Raw genomic sequence first — 23320 nt, forward strand, 5'->3', positions numbered from 1 at the left:
CATCAGAAATCCCCACGAGGTCCCCGACCTTAGCAAGGGGAAATTTTGGGGCCAAATGGATATCGGGTACGGAGATTCCCGAACTTGAAAAATCCCTGACAGGTATGGGGCGGGGATGGTATTGTCGTCCCTGTCCTCGAACCCGACCCAAAAATATATATTTTATATTTAAATAAATAAATATATATATAATTATAATATTTATGTTTAACCTTAATCTCCTAATTATTCCTAATCTTCTTTGGGATTTCATATTGATGAGATTTTGAATAGTTGAGTTGAACTTTATAGTTAATTGAGATATTCACTATTATACCCAATATAGGAGCCCAAATTATATATATATATATATAAAATCCTATATGAAATGGACTTTAGAAACACACACAAGGCTCATTTACAACATAACAAAAGGCTTTTAACTTCTTTTAAATTACAAAACTGTCATTGATTTCTAACAAACCCAACCCCAAAACCTCATAAAAAAAATATCAAGACACTCAATAAGGCATCAAAGTAATTTAATAATCAAAATTAAATTCAATATGGCCAAATGTCATTTTTTGGATTTTTTTTGGGTTTGTTTATAAAATTAAATAGTATAGGGTTTATCTATATTATTAGTGCTAAGAATGGGTATATGACTAAATATCTCTAGTTAAGTTAGATGCGTTGAATGATATTTTAATATGAAACTTAATGTTAAAATGTATGATAAATATTTTTTATGCAAAAAAAAAAAATCAGGGATTTGGGGCAGGTATAGGGGATAATCCTCCGACGGGAATGAGGATGGGGATTCCCCGAAACTTATTAAACAAGGATGCTTTCAAAGACGGGGGAGGGGATGGAGAGTGGGTATGATGATGGTATTGTCATGCCCGACCCCTACCCGACCTGTTGCCATTCCTAGTACCAATCTCAATAGGACAACAAACTAACATGTTACAAACAAAACTAAAGTGGACAAAAGCTGCACTAAAACTACTAGCCAACATCACCACAGTAAACCGTAAGCCCAAATAAAGCCCACATATCCAACATAAACCTTAAAGCAACCTAACAGCCTAAACAAAGCTTACCACCACCACCTAGAGAAGCGTTGTCGCAGCCACACCCACCACCACATCCGTTACAGATTTGGGGAAAACATGGATTATAACGATCTACATATGCATAAGAGCAAACAAATAAACGAAAACACCAATCCTGAAAAAGAACGATAGATGATTTGCAACAACTTCCTTCAAATACGATATAGGCTAAAATTTAGAGAACATGAGCAATATTAGAGATCAGGTTTTGGAAGAATGATTCGATTGAAAACGAATAAAATGGGGATGAGGAGCTTCAATATGAGCATGGCTTAGTAGAAATCACCACAAGGAGCTTCTTATTCAAAACGCCCTAATAGACTTATTCACTGACCCAAAAGAAAAAATGTGACAAGAGATGAGAGGAAAGAGGGGCAGTAACCCTTCTTCCCTCTCCCCCCCTATATAGAGTTTTTCTTTAAGACTCACAGAAAAATAGAACAGTTAATTAATTATTATTTTTTTAAAACACGAGAGCTAAATAAAATTTCTATGACCCCTTCTCCTTTTTCTAGTTTATGCTCATATAAAAGGCATCAGTCTTGCAGAGCTTTGATCAGGCTAGCTCTATTGAAAATCAACTTTGCGGAACTCCACTCAGTAATGATTGCATTACTGCCTTAGGTTTATAATTGCAAATATTCCAATAAATAATTATAATTAAATAAATGAAATGATATGTGCACTGCTGCTTTTTTTAATTAATTGCAATACTCCCTTGGACTCTAATATGAGTTTTTATTTTTATTTTTACGAAACCATAGGTTCTATATGTGTTTAAGGAATAAGATAATTTTAATCGAACGTGTGTTCCCTCATGATAATCCTATTCATATTTTAATATATATATATATATATAAACCCTAACAAACCAATCTTTTTTTTTTTCAATGAGATAGACTTCAAAAAAAATTTCCAACTTAGCAAAAATTAATAATTTAAAGGTTTCAAATTCTCAACTCCTCTTGGTTACTATCAATCTGAAAGACAAAATAACTTCAACACATAAAAAAATAGTAGAAAAGAATTAGTACCTACATAAAAAATTTAGGGAATACAAACAAAGAGACATGAAATTTTGGATTTGAGATTTACATGGACAAAGAACAAAAAAAGTGTGAGTTTTTGAGTGAGAGATTGAAGAACAAAGACCAAAAGACTGAGAATACGAGAAAAGAGGGTTGAGAGGAACTGATAAGGATTAAATTTTAGACAGAGCTGGTCACGCCCAAAATTAGACCAAAATTCACTTAAAGAACAATTAAGTAAACTCTTGAACTTGCTCAATTAGAACTACCACAATCTGCAAGGTTACCAAAACTAAACATAAACACTTCCATTTCCACATAGTGTATCCAATAGTACAACACTACAATCTAAAGTCTCCCAAAATAAACAGATCTTCTAAACAGCAGCCAATACATCACCAAAAGAGTCAATCTTCTACTCCAAGCTAATCTGAGTCGGAAGGAAAAAGGGTGAGCTACAAAGCTCAGTTAGCAACAATATATGGCCACAAGTGAGTCTGAGAATCACGACTATACAATATCTGAAAATGGGACTAAAAAGAGTACACAAAACGAAATTGAATAATTCAAGAGCTAAGATACAATTCATAGTCAAAATCAAAGAAACAATAACAATGAGATAGCTTATGTAATCCTCATTAGGGTTTCCAATCAGGCCTTATTCCCATGTGGTGGCATGGCCTTATTATTAGCCGGCCAAAGGTCTCGACTCCTTCAAAAGAATGCACAAAGATGGTCTGAATTAACCACAAGTTCATATGCTATTTAATGTTCAAATACGAGTTCCTTTAACAATCAAATGATGGCAAATATAGCAGAAGTTACAATGATACAATGTTGTGATATCAGTAGAAGCAATGAAATCCTGAACAGCAGCCCAATACCAAAGAAACTAAGAGATTCAGAAAGATGGAAGCAAAGCAAAGCAAACACCATAATAGATAACTTACCTGATTCCATAGGCTGAAACTATAGTCTCCAAAACACTTCAGCCTCTTCTTAATGGAGCAAGCAATCCTAGAGCTCTTTAGCTTCTGTTCTCCTTTTCTCTAACAAACTAGAGCTATGTTTTCATGCTACCTATAGCATGTGCAGAGACAAGCAGAAGCTGGACGTGAGGTGACATTCAAATAACAGAAGAAAATTCAAAAATGAACTCTAAAGGCTTAGACAAGTACTCAAGGAAGCGTGAGGTGTAGGCAAAATAAGCAGGAGGTGGATTTTCTGTAACAAACAGCTGAAATTACAATTCAAACCTTAAAATGTATTTTTTTTTATTTGGATACTATGTGCTTCTTTTTTCCCCAAAAAAAAAAAAAAATTAGTGCATTTTTTCAGAAATATATGAAAAAGAAGATCTCGCATTTCCGCGCCCAACAAAAAAAATCAAAAACCCTGCGGTCACACTCAACAACACTCTCACCAATCACCAAAACACTCTCGGACTCGAAAGATCCCTTCTCTCACTCTCTCTCTCTTTCTTTCCCTTCAAAAACCTCTCTCTCACTCACAAATGGAAGAAGAAGACCAGCAAAAAGTCGCAGATCTGATCAAAGAGCTCGTCATTCGCTTGATCTCACAAAACCCCAACTCTGAATCTCACCCACCAACTCCCAACTCCCTCAATTCCAAAGCTCACTTCGCTACGCGTTTCGGTTGATCTCGAGTCGATTAACTCCATCTGTTTCTCCAGATGCCGCCGCCATAGCCGAGTCCACCAAGCGCCGCCTCGCCACTCAAGGTAAGTCCTCGCAAGCGCTCACTTTCGCCGACCTTTATACTAAATTCGCATCGAAAACCGGACCAGGAAGTGTAAATAACAAATGGGCAGTCCTTTATTTGCTCAAAATTATATCTGAGGATCGAAAAAATGTGAAATCCCAGTTGGATTATTCGGTTTTGTTGCCCAATTTGGCGTTACACGACGGTGAATTGGGCAACGAGTCGAGGGTTTTGTTAGGTAAGGGAAATAAGGAGAAGGGTTGGAACAATGGGGTTTTGTTAGTTTCGAAAGACCCGGAAAATCTTCGGGAAATTGCATTTAGAGAGTTTGTGAACTTGATTAAGGAAGAAAATGAAGTTTCTGAAGAGGTTTTGGTGAGAGATGTGTTGTATGCTTGTCAAGGCATTGATGGAAAGTATGTGAAATTTGATTCTGGTGCTGATGGCTATGTTTTATCGGATTTGATTAAGGTTCCGAGAGCAATCCGCCTTATGGTTCGAAAGCTCTGTGAATTGGGGTGGTTGTTTAGGAAGGTTAAAGGGTATATTTCAGAGAGTATGGATGGGTTTCCATCTGAAGATGTTGGAACCGTTGGTCAGGCCTTTTGTGCTGCATTACAAGATGAGCTCTCCGATTACTATAAGTTGTTGGCAGTGCTTGAAGCACAGTCAATGAATCCAATTCCTTTGGTTTCAGAGACAGCGAGCTCGGGGAATTATCTTTCGCTGAGGAGGTTGTCTGTATGGTTTGCAGAGCCAATGGTGAAAATGAGGTTGATGGCCGTTTTGGTTGATAAATGTAGGGTTTTAAGGGGTGGGGCAATGGCTGGAGCTATTCATTTGCATGCCCAGCATGGTGATCCATTGGTGCACGAGTTCATGGGGCGCTTACTCCGGCGGGTGTGTTCTCCGCTATTTGAGATGGTGAGGAGTTGGGTTTTGGAGGGAGAGTTGGAAGATGTTTTTGCAGAATTCTTTGTCGTTGGTCAGCCAGTGAAAGCTGAGTCTCTTTGGAGGGAAGGTTACCTGCTCCATGCTGGGATGCTTCCTTCTTTTATTTCACAATCTCTTGCGCAGCGCATTCTGAGGACTGGCAAGTCAATCAATTTCCTTCGTGTCTGTTGTGAGGACCGTGGTTGGGCTGATGCTGCAACAGAAGCGGCAGCTGCTGCTGGTACCTCAACAAGAAGATGGGGTCTTGGATATGGTGAAACTGATGCTCTTGAGTCTTTGGTCGATGGAGCAGCAAAAAGAGTTGATAAGCATTTGTTAGATGTTATTTACAACCAGTATAAGTTCAAAGAGCACTGTCTTGCAATAAAGCGGTATTTGCTGCTTGGACAGGGTGACTTTGTTCAGTATCTAATGGATATTGTCAGACCAGAGCTTTCTGAGCCTGCTAACACTATAAGCTCTTTTCAGCTAGCTGGGTTGCTGGAAACTGCAGTCCGAGCATCTAATGCTCAGTATGATGATCGTGATATATTGGATAGGTTAAAGGTAAAGATGATGCCACATGGAACTGGTGATAGGGGCTGGGATGTATTCTCATTGGAATATGATGCAAGAGTTCCTCTAGATACTGTTTTTACGGAGTCTGTGATGGCAAAGTATTTAAGAATTTTTAATTTCTTGTGGAAGCTTCGACGAGTAGAGCATGCTCTTATTGGTGCTTGGAAAACGATGAAACCAAATTGTATCACTTCGCGTTCCTTCATGAAGCTGCAGCATGCAGTTAAGTTGCAGTTGCTCTCAACTCTGAGGCGATGCCAGGTTCTTTGGGATGAGATGAATCATTTTGTCTCAAACTTGCAATACTATATTATGTTTGAAGTCTTGGAGGTGTCATGGTCCAACTTTTTGAATGAAATGGAGGTGGCCAAGGACCTTGATGATCTACTTGCTGCACATGAAAAGTACCTCCATTCGATTGTGGAGAAATCCCTCCTTGGAGAACGTTCCCAAACCCTTTACAGTTCACTCTTTGCCTTGTTTGATCTTATATTGAAATTCCGAAGTCATGCAGATCGATTGTCTGAAGGAATTAATGAGTTGCAAGCAAGGTATTGCTCTTTCTGTGTGACTACTGTTATTTGTGAACCAAATAATGCTACCTCCTTTCTTCTTTCTTTTTCTGGTTTTTTCTTAAATTGTTTTGATAAACTAATGTGTTGAATGGTTTGCTGCAGAACCTTGGAATCCTCTGTACCATCTCGAAACAAGAGTAAAACAAAAAAGCAATTAAATGATACATCAGAGCCTGGGTCCTGGGTCAGTGAGGGTAGGAAGGCCCTCACACAACGTGCTGGTGAATTTCTTCGGAATATGGAACAAGATCTAGATGCACTATCAAAAGAATATTCATCATTGCTTGAGGATTTTATTTCTAAGTTGCCCATGCAGCAGCATGTTGATTTGAAGTTCCTCCTATTTCGGCTTGACTTCACTGAATTTTATAGCCAATTGCGTCCTAGTACGTAGAAAATATGTTCGTACATACGAGTCAAAACAATGTGTCTACAACTCCTGACATGATCAAACCAGTTTTAGTTCATTCATTGTCCCTGCTCGTGTGGTTGAACAATCATGCTGTCACTGGCTGACGGGCCAATTCACTTTATATTGCTTGTTTGTTAGGTAGGGGGAAAACCTCATGTTCTATTTGCATTTGACGTTTTCTGGAGGACCAACATCTAATACCTTTTTCTTCATATGTCCAGATGGTGTTTGCTTCTTTCTGGATGGCCTGTGTGGAAGATTTACAGTTGACTTGAAGATATATTGCATCACTAGATCAGGGTGTGAAATTTGATTGTGTACACGTATTGTAGCTGATGATTTTCGAAGTTTTTTTTCTTGGTGAGTTTTTGCAGCTTTGTGGGCTGCCCTTCCATTAGATTTAGAGCTTGTATATCTGTATCATAGTTCTTGATTAGATGAATGACAGATAATGAGTGCTAACTTTTTGCATCTTTATTTTCATATTTTCGTCCACTATTTTTTATGTCCCCTGTAATTCCCTCTGCCGTTGCTGTATAGTTAAAGGCACAGGATTTCTTAAGCAATGGGGCATGAGATTTCCTTGCAATGTGTACTCGTTCTCTTCTCAACAAGTCGTTATAAGCTTATATAGAAAACATGGTTTGCATAAGGAGGAGCTAAACTTGAAAAGAGGAGCTTTGGTTGGATGTATACTATATACAGTGATGTCTTGCTTGTTAGAACTTGTAGTTTAGGATTTAGGGTTGTAGTTGCCGTAGACCTCTTTAATAATTTTGTTTTTGGATGATCGGCCTGAATGCAAGTTTTTCATCTGGGTGGATATTATGACATTTTTCTGAGTAATTATAAGATACTATACCTTAGAAGTGGGATATCTAAACCATACTGTGCGCCTATGTTATAATATGTGAACTGGTTATTTCACGTACTAAGTGACCATACTCCAGTATCTTATAATAATTTCTTCAGTTTTGACTCGAAACCTTATATATAGGATACTTTGTTTTAGCAGGTTTTGCTTGGATCACTTAAACCCCATTTTGTTTTTCGATAAATTAAAAAAAAGACCATCATGTTTAACAATTAAAACAAAATACTATTTCCAAAATTTACAATTCTTATACCTAAGCCTTTGCCTATAAGATGTAAATTAAAACTAATCAAAATAGAAGTGTAAAGAACCAAATAAATAGCCTAAAATGAACAACAACAAAAAAAGAAAAATGAGAAAACCAAACAAATACCCGCCAAAACCCAGCAAACAGACATGTTGATGCGAGACGAAATGAAGAGAACACGGCGATCCAAACAAGTCACCGCAAAATCCTCCAAGAGTCCAATTCCAGCCAACCGAATCAGGGATGAGGACGACGACGAAGCTTGGCCGAGTCAACCTTCCGAGTCATTGACCGTTACGGTGGTCAAACCCAAGAAGTACAAATCTCAACTCCAAACCAAACCCGGCTCAATCCCAGACAATCCTCCTGAGGAAATGACGATCTTGCCCTTCACTTTCTTCCAAATTGACGCCCTAGACCTCGCCCCACGGTTGCTCGGCAAGTTTCTCAGGCGTGACGATGTTGTTCTTCAGATTACCGAGGTAATACTCACTCCTCTCTCACTTTTTTTCTTTCTGTTTGTTTCTCGAGAAAATGTAGTAAACGAGAAGAAACCGCAGTTTCTAAGCACTTGGGTTTTTATTATCTTAGCTTAATTCGTTTTTTACCAAAAAGGAAACAAATTGGAATTCTGAAATACTTTCGTTTGGTAGAAAAATAGACTTTTTGTGAGAACTCAAAAGCTTCCAACTCTCAAAACGAGTTACATTTTGTCAAAATTGAATGCACTAATTCTATATGTTCTAGACCATAAAATCAAAATCAAAATGTTTCATCTTCCCATTATGGCCCTCTTCATTTTTCTCTTCACTTAAATGTTAGCTTGGTTAACAGTAATGGGAATCTTCTGACAGGTAGAAGCTTATAGACAAAATGACTCGGCTTGTCATGGTCGATTTGGCGTAACTGCAAGAACAGCCCCCGTTGTGAGATTCTGCCCTTATTGTTTCCCTTTTTGTTTTCTTTTAAATTTTAGAATATACATCAAGAACTTTGAACTCATATTGATGTATTGGAAACTGCATTGGTGATGGATTGGTTGTTGGATACAGTTTGGGCCTGGAGGAAATGCATATGTTTATCTTTGCTATGGCCTTCATACAATGCTGAATGTTGTTGCTGACAAGGAGGGAGTTGGAGCTGCCGTCCTAATACGTTCTTGTGCTCCAGTTAGTGGTAACTTTCCATAGAGATTGTCGTAATACCCTTACGATCATTAACTAGAGTTACCCTTGTGTTTACCTTCTATTGCTAGTATTCATATGCTTCTACCCTTTTGTTTCAATGGAAAGCGATGGTCTTGTCCTATCATTCTCACACAGAGAGGAAGAAAATTTATAAATTCAATATGTCAACAGCTGCTAACCAACCTTTGTTACAATTATATGGAAATTGCAACCAGCTTATTATTATTATTTTTTTAATTTTTTGCTTTACAATGTAGGTAAGATGGATAAATGAAGAGATTTGTCGTATTTTGTTTTTCAAATAGTAGGATTGTTTTAGGAGTAGTTGGGGAATACTGGAGGTGGGTTGAGCAATATAACTTCAGAAAAAAAAAATAGAAATAATGGGAGTGGGGAAAGCACTTCAATGAGGTGAGCATTTTGGACTGGTAATAGAAGCACTCTTAATGCAGTCATCGGGGCTTCTTTGCTGCTAGCATTGCAGAAGATAAAATAACTCTGAGTGGTGCTTAGCTGAAAGAAATGTACTTGAAAGACAAGAAGTCAATGCTACTGTGTGAGGCTAGTAGCTTGAAATTTTGTCGATGGACTCTTTGAGATGGTATGGATTATCATAAATTGCCAAATCTTTGAAGAAAAGAAAATAGGGAGAAGAATGTGTTGAGTATCCACGTTACATAGGTTCAGCTCTTTGATACCCTTTATATTTCTCGTTATTGCTTACCAGAAGCTTTTTAGAAGGACCTCTTTTTTATTTGCAATTCGTTACTGCTTTTAGAAAAACAAAAACAAAAACATAATATTAAGATTTCTAATTTCTCTCATATGTGTTTGGATGGGTTGAAAGAAATAGAAAAAAAATATAGTTAGAAGTATCCGTGGAATACTTGAAAAACCAAACCTAACACAAATTTCATTCTCTCAAAGGTGGCCCAGAGTAAAAAAGAGCTCTAAAAGTCCCCTTTTCTCCATACATCTAACTATCTTCTCTCTATACATTGCTCTCGATGAGTGTTATTCATATGTATAGTGAAAATCATTATAGGACTGGAGACCATTCAGCAGCGTCGAGGTCAGAAGACTGATAAGCCTGTGCTACTTAATGGACCTGGAAAGGTCAGCACCTTTTTCTTTAAATTTCTAATGCAATCTTCTGTTGGTACAATTTTTGTTTTAGTGGATGATGTTTGACTCTAGTTATTGGATGGTGTGTTAGTGCAGTGGTGTTGATTCTATCCAAACAGAAACCTATTAATTGTAAAAGTCAGCCTGATTTGAAAATTGATTGACTAGTTTTTCCCAAAAAGAAAAACAAGAGACTTTGTTGATTGTATGATTGTGATTGTATAAAGACGGAACAATGAGCACAAATATTTTGAAAGATAATTGACTGAAATGTTTATAGGTGTTATTCCAAGAATAAGAACACCGCACCGCATTCTTATGCTTAGGAAAACTGATAACTTTTCTGAATTGTTATGATTTCATTTCCATGCACCTTGCTTTGTGTTAGCTGTTTTTGAATTGTTAAGAGTTACTATTTTCTTTCTTCAGATCGGTCAAGCACTGGGACTTTCTACAGAATGGTCTAACCATCCCCTATATACTCCTGGTACATGTAGCAATCATGCATATTCATCTCTAAATCTGCAGGAACTTGTGTAATTCTGAAGTAAATGAATTCTTCCGGTCAGGTGGTCTGGAGATCTTAGACGGTCCAGAGCCTGAAAAGATGTTGATTGGTCCCCGTGTGGGCATCGAGTATGCTTTACCTGAGCATGTCAATGCATTGTGGAGATTTGCAGTTGCAGGCACCTCTTGGATAAGTGCTCCTAAAAACACTCTCAGGCCACCCTGATGTTGGATTATATCCAGCAGGGAATTCCACAAAAGGAATTTGAGGACCAAGAAAAGAAATGTTTCATGAAATTGTATAAAATGTAGATACGATTGTGGTCTCTCCTAATCCTTTTTTACTTTGCATTCTCTGTACAAAACCATCTACTGTAAGTCATCAATCTGTCCCTGCTTTGATATATTTGTGGTATTTTAATATAAATTTTATCAATAGTATTTTGCCTCTATTTAGTTTCTCCTATTTGACAAACTAATGATTTTCCTTTTAAATTCTTGGGGCAAATGCAACTAAATTGGTAAGTCATTGATTTTAAAAATAAAAAAATAAAACAAAGAGTTATTCATACTACATAAAGGAATTGTTATTCATACTACATAGGCCCCGTTCGTTTATGTTTTTGAAGAAAACAGAAAAAGCTGTTCCCAATCATACCCCAACTCAAAATCTCTACACATTGATTGAACCACCAGTTGTCGTTGAACAACTACCATTGCGCCAATCAATTTTCAGTAAATGAAAGTGGAAAGTTGAGGGTTGGTCGATTCTTCAATTTTGGAAAGAAAGAGAGTATCTGGAGGGAGAGAGAGAGAGAGAGTGATAGATTGAGGTGAGTTTTTAGAGGTTTCAATTTTTTTAAAAAAAGAAATTTTACTTTTCTATTTTTTAAATGATATTCTTTTGCTTAAAATATTTTTTAAATATAAGTGAAACTCAGATTGAGTTTTCACATAATGTTGTATTAAAAAAACATAATGCTACCAAATTAAAGTTACATACATCTTCAGTTTGAGTGTTCATTCGCTACTAAATTTTCTCGCTTTATTCATGCTTCTGAAAATCTTATATATTAATTTTTTGAGCTACAAGCACTTTTTGAGAGATTACACCATAAATAGTGCTATACATGATTTTTTTTTTTTTTTTTTTGGGAAGTGCCAATATCACTCTTAAAAGTATGGGTGGTTGCGGTTCGGTAACCGTAAATTTTTACTCAAACCGCAAACCTACCGACTATTTGCGGTTTGGTGATTTTTTGAAACCGCAAACCGATGCGTTTTCACCGCATTGCGTAAACCGTAAAATGCGGTCGGTTACCTCGAATTATGGTTTAAAACCGCATGTTCTCAAGCATTCACAAAAATATAAATTCACAACCTAAATAAATAAATACACAACCTCAATTTCTCAAACATATATAAATTCACAATCTCCTCAACTTCTCAAGCATTCACAACCTAAGAAAATTAAAGTTACAATTTCAAGCATTCCAATTAAGGTTAAACTTCTCAAGCATTGCAATTCCAAATTCTTTAAAGTTACAAACCAAAAGGAAAATGCAAAGCAAAATGAATTAAAGTTACAACCAAAAAGAAAAATCCAATTCAAAGTTAATTAAAGTTACAAACTAAAAGAAAAATGCAATGCACCAATGTTACAAACTCAAGTGTTGGTGGTGAGTGGATTTGAAGAACCCGTTGTGTTGTTTGAGCACCAATGTTATTTACAAATAAAACAACATAGTTTAATACATTTTATTATAAGAAGAAGCATAAATAACATTTGCATAAATAAACTAATTACTTACAAGTTGTCATATGTTTCATTTCCTTGTAAAATTCAACTTTATCATCAATGCGGCTATACTTTGCGATTTGCATAATAAGTTTTGAAAATAAAATATCGCAAATGCGTGGTTCTTAATACTACAAATGCGGTTGATTTACGCGATTGTGGTTTCATTGCGATAAATTTTCAGTTAATTTTTGTGATTTTTTGTTTTTGATTTAAAATGTCACCCCTACTAAAAAGACAAAAAGAATGAACAGATAGTTGATTAATTAACAAGTCAAGCAGGGGTTTTGTTGTTTTGAATTGTCAAGTCATCCCAGTTAAAACAATACAAATGGCAAACTAACCTAATAAGGGCTGGCTCCAGTCTTCCAGATCCTTCTATTCCAAAATTCAAATCTAGAAAGAAATTGGTTCCCCAACTTTATTGGGCCTCAGCCAAGCCGCCCCAAAATTCTAGACCCTTCCACTCTCCTCACAAGAACCCTCCAGACTCTCTCTCCACCCCCCCTATTCCTCTCTCCCCCATTTTCGCCTCTCCTCTCACATCTCCAAACCCTCTCTATCCCCAGAACACTCTCTCTCTCTCTCTCTCTCTCTCTCGCGGACTTGTAATTTGATCAATGGCGAAGTACGGCGAGGGCGACAAGCGCTGGATCGTGGAGGACAGGCCAGACGGAGCCAACGTCCACAACTGGCACTGGGCCGAGACCGATTGCCTCGGTTGGTCACGCGACCTCCTCACCAAGCTCCTCAACAACCTCACCGTTCTCGATGGCGAAGGCAACATTCATCTCAAGACCAAGACCGTCGACAAGGTCGACGGCGAGGCCTACGTCAACATCCGGAAGGGCAAGATCATCCCCGGCTACGAAATCAGCCTCAGTCTTTCCTGGGAAGGCGAGGCCAAAGACGCCGATGGAAAATCGCTGCTAAAGGTCGATGGGGTGGTGGAGATTCCTTATATTGCGGACGAGAACGCTGATGAGGACCCGGAGGTCAAGATTTCGGTGAAGGATGAGGGGCCCATTGGGAAGAGGCTTAAGGAGGCCATGTTGGCTAAAGGGAAGCCTTTGATTTTGGAGAAGGTTAGGGTTTATGTAGAGAGTATTGCGAAGGGTGGGCCCGTTAAGGACGAAGTAGAGGCTAAGAAGATTGCCACAAAGAGTAATTCGACAGCGGCTGTAGCGGCTGCTGCGGAGGCGGTGAAGAAGGAGGTGGTGGTGGAGAAGAAGGAGGTGAAGAAGAAGGAGAGTAAAAAAGGGTTCAAGACGATTAGTATGACTGAGAAGTTTAGTTGCAGGGCGAAAGATTTGTTTGAGATTTTGATGGATGAGAATAGATGGAAGGGTTTTAGTCAGAGCAATGCTAAGATAAGCAAGGAGGTTGGTGGGCAGATTAGCATTTTCGATGGGTCGGTGACGGGTACCAATTTGGAGTTGCAGAATGGGAGTTTGATTGTGCAGAAATGGAGATTTGGGAGCTGGCCTGATGGAATTGATTCAACGGTATGTCAAGTTTGTTTTTCTTTTTGGTTGAAATGAATTCTTGGTTGGTTTTAAATGGTTTTGTGATTTGTGGGTTGAGTATGTTTTGTTTGAATTTTTGCAGGTGAGGCTTACACTGGAAGAGCCTGAACCCGGGCTCACTGTTGTCAAGCTAACACATTCGGATATTCCTGAGGAAGACAGGTTGGTTTTGATTTGAGCTTTTAATTAATGGGTTATTTTTAGTTTTAGTTTGATTGATTTGGGAGTATGTGAGTTTTATTGTTTTCTTCTATGAAAAGCTGATTGCTTTGTTTTGGTGCCTTTGGTAATGCAGATATGGGAATGCGACTGTGGTGGAGAATACGGAGAGAGGATGGCGGGATCTTATTTTCCAGAGGATACGGGCAGTTTTTGGTTTTGGAATTTGAGATACTTGAGTAGGGTTTCTCTTGAAAGTGTAGAAGTGAATGATTTTGGAATTATGATTCAGATATAATGTTTCCTATCAAAACAATTTGCTGAGTCTAATGTTACAATGTTTCGCAATGTCATTGATAAACTGCTTATCTTTAAAATGTGTTGTCAGTCCACTCACTATTTCGATAACTGAAAATCATTGTGGAATTTGGTGAGAATGAGAAAGAGTTGTATCTGGTTTGTCTTATTGGGTTGATTTATCACACTTTTACTATTTTTGCTTCTTTGTCTTAACTGAATTTACTTTCCATCACTGCGAGAAAAAAAAAGGTTTGTTTCTTACTGCACTGCAGAAGAGCTGTGTTTTTCACATCTGTATTGCATTGGAGATTATTCTGTCATCTAAATAGGTGCCACTGCATTGGAGTATGTTCTTTACTTGTTTCATTGTTAGCAAATGAACATAAGAATTGTTTATCTTCTTGTTACTTCTCAGCCGTTGATTCACAATTAACAATGGGGAAAGAGTATTAGAGGGATGAATGCATTATGTTGCTGGCAAGTAAGGAAATTTGGTGTGGGTGTCGAATTCAAATAATTCCTAAAGACCTCGGGAGATCAGTTTTAGAACATTAGATCGGAAACATCAAGGCCTTTTAGTGGTAGTGATTGATTAGAAGTTATGTCTCAGGTTGCCAGCTTTATCAGGGTTCTAGGATCTTGATGAGTAAGAGAGAGCTTAGGTTTTGATGTTTTTTTTTTTGGAGAGGGGGTTTAGGGTTGTATAATGCTATCTGATGTCCTGGGCCATCATCTTATCATGGTTATTGTCTTTGTAAACGAGTACATTGTCAGTCATGCTGTGGACTGCTGGAACTTCCCACTTGAGGGCTTTGTTGTATGCTTGTAATTGTAGTTGAGTTATTAGACTTTGTTGTATGTTTGTAGCTGTAGTTGTGTTCCTCAATCCTATGGATCTTGCATCTGCCGCAGGTTTTCAAGCTTCAGATGAAGGTTTAGGCTTGTTTGTAGAACAGTGATGGTTATGTATGGTAAAAAGTGTTATGAATTAGGGTTACAAACTTATGAGTTGAGCTTGTGCTTGGTGCTGCATTTGTTGCCAAACCAAGAGATGTTAATTTGCATTTGATGTTTGGTAGTATACAACAAAGGTGCTGGTTTGAATTACATACGGAGGTTGCATTGTGCAAATTTTTGGATCATTTCTCTCACTTCAAGTACAGGCCAGGCTTTATCTACGCAAATCACTTCTGCTTTAAACTCCCTGCCATTCCATAACTTACGGTATATTTAACGATGAAGTGTGTGTGAGTTTAGTATAGTGTATGAGTTTAGTATACTATCGCCTCTCTCAATAGGAAATTTCTTAAAAAAAACAATGAAAGAGAACTTGTGCAATGTTTATCTATACAATCAGAAAACTTGTCTTCCACAATGGAAAATCTTATCTGAATTGTTGCCAATAAGCAATAATAAAAAAATATCTATAGCGTGAGGGTGAAATTCATATATACAAGGATATTTCCACGCTTTCACAAGGTAACCCTGTTGTGTACTAGAATATCAAAATTAGTTGCAATTGATCACAGCCGTGAAAAGAGTCATATTTTCCAATTTAAAGTTGTCAAATTTATGACAAGGACACCGATCTTGCACCATCTTACAATTGCATAGAGTAATTTTACTTTTTTTATAACAAAATATAACCGATACAAGCCCATGTGTAGAACTTGCTTCAAAATATAACGATAAAAGCTCAAGTGTAGAACTTGTCTCTACAAAACTACTTGAAAATAATAAATGTGTCCAAGAATCTTCAAACCATCCCAAAATATTTTATCCAACTTTGTTTAACCAAATACCGACCTACAAGTCAAGATTAGTCCATAATATCATCCCAAACAAATTTTATATTTTGGCCTATTATCCCAAACAGTTGGGGAAAAAAGTTAAAAGAGTTCTGTTGTTAACAAGTCGGGTCTTCGCTACTGGAGCTTAATTTCTCAGAAAGAGGAAATTAATCCACAGATAAATTTGGTACCTGAGATTGGGACTCAGACAGACTCCATCGGGCGTATTATTAAATTCGCGAGGAAAGGCCAACTGCTGAACAACTTACTATTAAAACCGAGGAGGCTTTGTCCCACATCGAAGAATTGTGTATTTGACGAGTTCTTTATATACTTGCGCTTAAGACTTAGGCTCGTCCCTTCGGGGACATCCGATAAAATTGGAACGATACAGAGAAGATTAGCATGGCCCCTGCGCAAGGATGACACGCATAAATCGAGAAATGGTCCAAATTTTTTTTGCCCTTTTTCAGCCAAATTTCGAATGGTTTTTTTGCTCTCTCCATGGTGTTTACCACAATCTCTAGGGCCAAAGGCGTAGTTCAATGCAGTTGCAGAGGCTTGAGAAGTTATGAGCATTTTGCATTTGAAGTCTTCGATGGTTCGGTAGCTTAGTCTTTGATCTTCCAGGTATGAGGAACAGTTTCAATTCAATCTACGTTTTTTAATTTAAAAGCATATATGTCTTAGTATTTGATAGTTAAGTGACTGATTTTTTAGTATGGGATATTGTGTTTCCAATTTAATCCATGTAAAAAAGCTCGCCTACTAGCTGTTTGATAAAATGACTCTGTTACTATGATCCGTATAAAATTGTTAAGTAAGCACTTCAAATGGTCCTCTGATAATCCCTTACACTTTGTGAGGAACTGCTCCACATTTTTTATTTAGTCGAGTCAATGTTCACAACATAAGATGAATAAACCCGAGATATGTTTCTTTTAGTTAAGCTAGGTGAGTATTATTTTAGAAGTTTCAATCTTGGTTGTTTGAGAAATTCTTAAATCATAGATGGAAGGGTTTTAGTCAGAGCAATGCTTAGATAAGCAAGGAGGTTGGAGGGCAGATTAGTATACTATTTTTTATGGGTCGGTGCAGATAACCAATTTGGAGTTGCAGAATGGGAGTTTGATTGTGCAGAAGTGGAGATTTGGGAGCTGGCTTGATGGGATTGATTTACGGTATGTGAAGTTTTGCTTTTGGTTGAACGTACTTTTGGTTGATTTTTAATTGGTTTTGTGATTTGTGGACTGAGTGTGTTTCGTTTGAATTTTTGCAGGTGAGGCTTACACTCGAAGAGCCTGAACCTGGCTCACTGTTGTCAAGCTAACACATTCGGATATTCCCGAAGAAGACAGGTTGGTTTTAATTTGAGCTTTTAATTAATGGGCTCTTCTCAGTTTATAGTTTCATTGATTGGGATTCTGTGAGTTCTATTGTTTTCTTATATGCATTGCTGATTGCTTTGATTTGGTGCCTTTGGTAATGTAGATATTGGAATGGTTGGCGGGATCTATTTTTCTAGAGGATACAGGGCAGGTTTTGGTTTTGGAATTTGAGATACTTGGGTAGGGTTTCTCTTGAAAGTGTAAAATATGATGATTTTGGATGCATATTTCAGATCTAATGTTTCCTATCAAAACAATTTGCTGAGTCTAATGTTATAATGTTTCGCAATGTCATTGATAGACAGGTTGTCTTTAAAATGTGCTGTCAGTCCTGTCACGAATTCAGTAACTAAAAATCATTGTGGCAATTGGTGAAAATGAGAAAGAGTTGTGTCTGATTTGTCTCCTTGGATTGATTTCTCGTGCCTACACTAGTTTTGCTTTTGTTTTTGTTTTTAAATCTTAACCATTCACTTTTCATCACTGCGAGAAAAAAAGGGTTTATTTCTCCATGCCCTGCATAAGAGCTGTGGTTTTTACATCTGTGCTGCATTGGAGTTTCTTCTGTCATCTAAATAGGTGCTACTGCATTGGAGTATGTTCTTTACTTGTTTCATTGTTAGCAAATGAACATATATATAATTGTTATCTTGTTCATTACTTCTTAGTTTTTAAATCACAATTAGTAATGGGGAAAGAGTATTAGAGGGAGGAATACATTATGTTGCTAGCAAGTTGAGAATTATTTTCATTCTTAAAGACCTTGGAAGATCAGTGTTAGAACATTCCATTGAAAACATCAAGGCCTTTTTGTGTTACTGATTGATTAAAGGTTATTTTTCAGGTTGATTGCTCTGTCAGGCTTCTAGGATCTTGATGAGTAAGGGAAAGTTTAGTTTTTGGTGTTGGTTTTGGATAGGCTGTTTGCGTTGTATAAGATGCTATCTGATGTCCTGGGCTATAATTTTGTCTTGGTTCCTGAGCGCTTTGTTGTAAGCTTTTAGCCGTAGTGTTCACCTTTTTCTCCTCTCATCTATGGAGCTTGCATTTTCTGCCAGGTACCAGGATGAAGGTTTTAGGTTGTTTTGTAGAACAGTGCTGGTTATGTATGGAAAAGAGTGTCATGAATGTAGGTGAAGATTCAATTAATGAAATTAGGGTTACAAACTTACGAGTTGAGCTTAGTGAAATGCTGGGAGCTATTAGTATAGTATGAGATTTTGAGAGGTACGAAAGTGCTGGTTTAAATGTGATGGTCATGAATTTTTGTCTCGACCGCAATGGTGTTCTGTTCCTTGTCCTTTGAACTAGTCTCACGTCTTTGTGGATAAGGATTTGAAATTCTTGTAATAGCAATGTTGAGTTTTCGGTTTACAAATTTGAGTATTTTTTTTCCGGTTACATTCCATCTGGTGATCATGTTCAATGGAGACAGACTGAAAATAGAATGGGTATATAATTAGGAACATGACATCTGAAACCTGTGTGACCTGCACTTTCTTTTACTGAAGTACAAGAAATAGAAGGTTCAAAAAACATAAGCACCATACAAATTTTTGCATCATTTCTCTCACTTCATCAAGTACAGGCCATGCTTCACAAGGGCTTGAGGTACCCTGTTGTGTACACAGACAGAATGTCAAAAGTAGTTCCAATTGATCACGACCCATAACATGAAAGAGTCATATTTTACAATTTAATACTGCTAAATTTATGACAAGGACGCCAGTGTTACACCATCTAACAATTGGACATAATGTAATTTTGCTATGTCTCATAACAAAAAACAATTGATAAAAGCCCCTGTGTAGAACTTGCCTCTACAAAATTACTTGTAAAGAAGTACCAACAATTCAAATTGAGAAGAAAAACGTCCTAATATTATCAAAAATAAGTTTTTCTTTAAACCTATCATCACAAACAAATTGGGGAAAAAAAGAATTCTGTTGAATTGTATAAATATCCTGTTGTCAAGTCGGGTCTTAACTTTAATTTATCAGAAAAAAGAAATTAATCCACAGGTTAATTTGGTATGGGTAAAAGAACTCTCCAATGGAATTATGTGACCATTGGGCTTATTATTAGATCCGCAAGGAAAGGCCCAACTGCTGAACAACTTGCTCTTAAAGCCGAGGAAGCTTTGTCCCACATCGAAGTATTGTAAATTTAATGAGTTCTTCATATACACGCGCTTAAGTCTTTGACTCGTCCCTTCGGGGACATCCGATAAAATTGGAACGATACAGAGAAGATTAGCATGGCCCCTGCGCAAGGATGACACGCATAAATCGAGAAATGGTCCAAATTTTTTTGCTCTTTTCTGCCAAATTTTTTTTGCCTCTCCACAATGTTTCCCAGGATCCCAAAGGCCAAAGCGGTGGTTCAATGCAGTTACAGAGGCTTTAGAAGCTATACGAACTATGAGCATTTTGGATTTGAAGCCTTCGATGGTTTGGTGGCTTAGTCTTTGATCTTCCAGGTGTGTGTCAAAGTTTGAATTCAATCTACTTTTCTAATTTAAAAGCATATCTGTCCAGTATTTGATGGTTTAGTGACTGATTTTTTAGTATGGATTCTTGTTTCTTACAATCTAATCCATGTAAAAAGCTTGCCCACCAGCTGTTTGATAAAATGACTCTGTTACTATGACCCTTGTAAAATTGCTAAGCATGCACTTCAAATTATCCTCTGATAATCCCTTACACGGCTCTAGCTTTTGATCTCTGGCCTGGTGTTGTCCCTTTGGTATTTGGTATCTCCACCTTTTTTTATTTGGCCGAGTAGGATGTACAAATCCAAGATATCCTTCTTTTAGTTAAGTTCGTGAGTATTGGTTTAGAAGTTTCAATCTTGGTTGTTTGAGAAATTCTTAAATCATAATGGTGGTAGCCATTTAGATTTAGAAGTTTATAGTGATTTGAAATGCTAAGTAAAAAGAAAGCATATCCTACATGATGATATCAGGTTTCAGTTGGGATTAGGGACATGAAATCTGAAACCAATTTTCATGAAATTTCTTTTGTATCTGACATGGTTTTTTGTTTATATACACCTATGTTCTTGGCTTGAATTTCATGTAAACAAAACCATGTTCTTGGCTTGAATTTCTTTGGTTTATTGTCATCTTGGGGGTGATAACAGAACCTATGTTCTTAGGTTGAATTGGCAACTTATTGATATTTATGGACTCATGCCTTTGACTGACCCACGTTTCATATTCGTATCATGACAGGCCCCTTGAGCTCTCAAGCTTGCACTCATGAATCTTTCGACAGTCCATACTGTCTGTTACTTCGAAAACCATGAAGCTGATGGATCGTTCGAAGTAATTGTCGGAGTTGCTTCAGTTTGGGAACTAGAAGGTAGTGAAAGCCATACCACCTTTTTTTTTTACAAGTAATCAACTCAAAACTGAAGCCTTTACCACTTTGACATATAGTTGGCCTTTTGTATCAAAAGTCTGCTTGCTTGAGGCATGTTGGCACTTCACATATTTTCCTTAACAATATCGCGATGCAAATTCTGGGATACGCCCCATACAAGTTTCTTTTACTTTCCTTAGGGTTGCAAAGATTAGAAAACTGAGCACAAAACTGGAGTGCATCTTAACAAAGACCTCTAGAGGAAACAAAGGTAGAAAGAAATTTGACTGTACATATTGTGTTCTTCATTATATGCTGTGGTTAGAAAAGATTACAAGGACAGAGGCCTAGCAGAAGAAAGAAAACAATAATATTACAAGAAATAGGGACCAAAACATCAAGCATCACACAAATTTTTGGATCATTTCTCTCACTTCATCAAGTACAAGCCAGGCTTGATGTCCCCCAATCACTTCTGCTTTAAACTCCCCATCTTTCCATATCTGCGTTACATCAACAGTCCACTTAGAAAAGTTTCGTAGAGTTACCAATACAATCAGAAAAGTCTTGCTGCACAGTCCATAAATCTCACCTGAATTGTTGGCATTTTCTGAGAAAACAGAAAGATAAAAAAAATTATTAATACAAATTAGACAACTTATTAACCAAGTAAAATTAAAATTATGGAAGGGGTGAAATTCAGACATACAGAGATGTTTCCACGCTTAACCAGAGCTTGAGGTACCTTGTTGACATCAACATAATAGAACTTGACCCTGTTGTGTACACACAACGTCACGGTTGTAAATTGATCACAACTCATCACATGAAAAGAGTCTCTTATTTGTGCAATTTAATATTGCCAAATTCATGAAAATGATACCAAATTTCAGTGAGAGAGAGAGAGAGTTACTTGGTGTCATATTCAGCAGCCAATTTCTCCAATTTAGGCTTCAAATAAATGCATTTGCGGCACCAAGCTGCCATCCTGTCCCAAAAACAAAAAAATCCTAAGATCCATTCACTGTTCTTTTTTTTTTTTCTTTTTTTTTATAAAAGGCGGTATTGTAAACTACCCTAAAGTAGAAGGATATGGATCGAACTAGAGTACAAGAGAGCGGACGCATTCCCTCGACCAACTGGCCAAACCTACTGGCCTAACCTGTGAGACCGAACTTCTTAATCAAAATTCATTTGTTTACTAAACCTCATCTGTTTATAACCAAGTAAGATATTTAGATAATGTGAACAAAATAGGTGAGCTGGCATTCACTCATTCATCAAGACAAGATAAGAGAGAGAGGGAGAGACCAGTCAATGATAATGGGCTGGGATTGCTCTTGTGCATGGCGTAGAATCTGATCAAAGTGATCACAGTCGTTGATGGCTTCCAGCTCTACAACAGTGGGTCTTGAATCATTCCAAAAAGCCTCAACTTTGAAGTCCCACTTCATCATCTTCTTGCCATCATCTCTGTTTCTGTTCAAAAGTCCAAACCCAGAAGAAGCTTTTCGCAGCAACAAGCTGCCACCACTGATCCAAAACTGTTGCTGATGCTCTCTGTGATGCATTTCTCTACACAAAATATGAGAATTTGCTGCCAAAACAGACATCTTACTTGCTCTCTAAGACTCCAATACTCTGTAAGTAAAAAGAAGAAGAAGAACGATAAAAAAAGACGTTGATTTAGAGGAAGTTAAAGAGTTTTAGGATGATGGGTTAGAGTCGTGGTGTATAAGAATCATATTATAGTTGGAGCTCAAAAATGGTGGTTTTTGTTTGTGTAGGTTTGGCTACTTGGATTTCTGGAAGTGAAGTTTGCTCTTTAAAGGGTCCTTGTTTGTCTTGATGTTATAAATGGGGGAGAAAATGCTTATCCATAACGAGTGTTGGGATTGGCGTAGCAAGTAAGAACACTAGAATGTAGGGCCCACAGCCACAACTTGTTTCTAGACTTACTTGGGCTTATTGAACCAACACAGCAAGTAAGAACACAACTTGTGTCTAGTTCTTAATCCAAAATAAGTGGTTATATTTTCGAGTTATAAGGCCATCTCCAACGCACGAAGCGAAACTTGAAATTTTCCAAATTTTAATTCAATTTTTCTCCTAATTCAAGAAAAGTAACATGTTAAAATTTAAAAAACTCAAACTTGTGGCCAAATACCAGTGTAATTATTGATAGAATTGGAAAACTTTTTGGTGGAGCCTACTCAAAGCTGACGCAGTCTATGTAAGGAGGAATCAATGGGACACCAAGTGTTGCGCTATTGTTATTGCAGAAGCTGGGAAGCACTGGTTGCACAATACTTTTTTTTTTCTTTTTTCCTTTTCCAAAAATAACCAAAATCATCGACCCATATTAAATCAAAGTTATTGTAACGATAAAAACAAATCCAACAACTGAAATTTAAATCTAAAGGTTAAAATAATATTTTAAATTAATCTAAATCATATCCAACCCAAAACTCACTCAAAACTTTATAAATACCCACCTATTTCTCAAATAAAATTGTATTTATGGAATTTCAATTTTTTTTAGGTCAAACTGTTCAAAAAATTAAATTATGAAGTTATTTTAAAAGATTAAATGAAGAAAAGTTATCCATGAAAAAAAAAATTAAACTTAAACCATTCTTGAACAATTTAATAAAGTTGCAGACTTAAAATTTGAGTATGAAGGGTTGGGGGAAAAAAACGAGTTGAGTCCGGGC

The 23320-nt window shown here is 37.1% G+C and overlaps 4 protein-coding genes, 1 long non-coding RNA gene and 2 other non-coding genes across 9 annotated transcripts; 6 read left to right on the forward strand and 1 right to left on the reverse strand.

Moving 5' to 3' along the window:
* Positions 1-3484: 3484 nt before the first annotated feature.
* Positions 3485-6826, forward strand: SPC98 (spindle pole body component 98). The gene is given in 4 exon segments (XM_016795979.2): positions 3485-3738; positions 3741-5907; positions 6034-6481; positions 6565-6826. Coding segments are annotated over 3 exon segments (2562 nt in total). The 5' UTR covers positions 3485-3635; the 3' UTR covers positions 6326-6481; positions 6565-6826.
* A 681-nt stretch (positions 6827-7507) lies between these two features.
* On the forward strand, positions 7508-10735 carry LOC103339397 (DNA-3-methyladenine glycosylase (MAG)). 2 transcript variants are annotated; one of them, XM_089042469.1, is made up of 6 exons: positions 7508-7946; positions 8319-8390; positions 8517-8640; positions 9682-9767; positions 10206-10263; positions 10346-10735. In XM_089042469.1, the coding sequence occupies exons 1-6, from the start codon at positions 7614-7616 to the stop codon at positions 10507-10509; spliced, it is 837 nt and encodes a 278-aa protein (XP_088898595.1). In that variant the 5' UTR covers positions 7508-7613; the 3' UTR covers positions 10510-10735. The 2 variants fall into 2 exon arrangements, with proteins under 2 accessions (XP_088898595.1, XP_008240907.2); XM_008242685.2 differs by having other exon boundaries at positions 7511-7946; positions 9697-9767.
* A 1763-nt stretch (positions 10736-12498) lies between these two features.
* On the forward strand, positions 12499-14232 carry LOC103339398 (Aha1 domain-containing protein). The gene is made up of 3 exons (XM_008242686.3): positions 12499-13586; positions 13690-13769; positions 13903-14232. Exons 1-3 carry the CDS (start codon positions 12702-12704, stop codon positions 13994-13996), a joined length of 1059 nt encoding a protein of 352 aa, XP_008240908.2. The 5' UTR covers positions 12499-12701; the 3' UTR covers positions 13997-14232.
* A 1712-nt stretch (positions 14233-15944) lies between these two features.
* On the forward strand, positions 15945-20702 carry LOC103339399 (uncharacterized). Of its 2 annotated transcripts, none has more exons than XR_514678.3 (5): positions 15945-16486; positions 16868-17037; positions 17136-17214; positions 18089-19723; positions 20477-20702. It is a non-coding gene; the product is annotated as an uncharacterized LOC103339399 (long non-coding RNA). The 2 variants fall into 2 exon arrangements; XR_016122591.1 differs by having other exon boundaries at positions 15946-16486; positions 16955-17037.
* On the forward strand, positions 16212-16314 carry LOC148914733 (U6 spliceosomal RNA). The gene has a single exon (XR_016123022.1). It is a non-coding gene; the product is annotated as a U6 spliceosomal RNA (small nuclear RNA).
* Positions 19452-19554, forward strand: LOC148914734 (U6 spliceosomal RNA). The gene has a single exon (XR_016123023.1). It is a non-coding gene; the product is annotated as a U6 spliceosomal RNA (small nuclear RNA).
* A 176-nt stretch (positions 20703-20878) lies between the features above and the next one.
* On the reverse strand, positions 20879-22459 carry WCRKC1 (WCRKC thioredoxin 1). The gene is made up of 5 exons (XM_008242688.3): positions 21918-22459; positions 21520-21594; positions 21316-21382; positions 21199-21216; positions 20879-21109 (listed from the first exon to the last, which is right to left on the reverse strand). The coding sequence occupies exons 1-5, from the start codon at positions 22217-22219 to the stop codon at positions 21011-21013; spliced, it is 561 nt and encodes a 186-aa protein (XP_008240910.1). The 5' UTR covers positions 22220-22459; the 3' UTR covers positions 20879-21010.
* Between the last annotated feature and the right edge of the window lie 861 nt (positions 22460-23320).

This window comes from Prunus mume, linkage group LG8, assembly GCF_029339155.1.
Source record: "Prunus mume cultivar Tortuosa linkage group LG8, ASM2933915v1, whole genome shotgun sequence".
NCBI classification, from domain to species: domain Eukaryota; kingdom Viridiplantae; phylum Streptophyta; class Magnoliopsida; order Rosales; family Rosaceae; genus Prunus; species Prunus mume.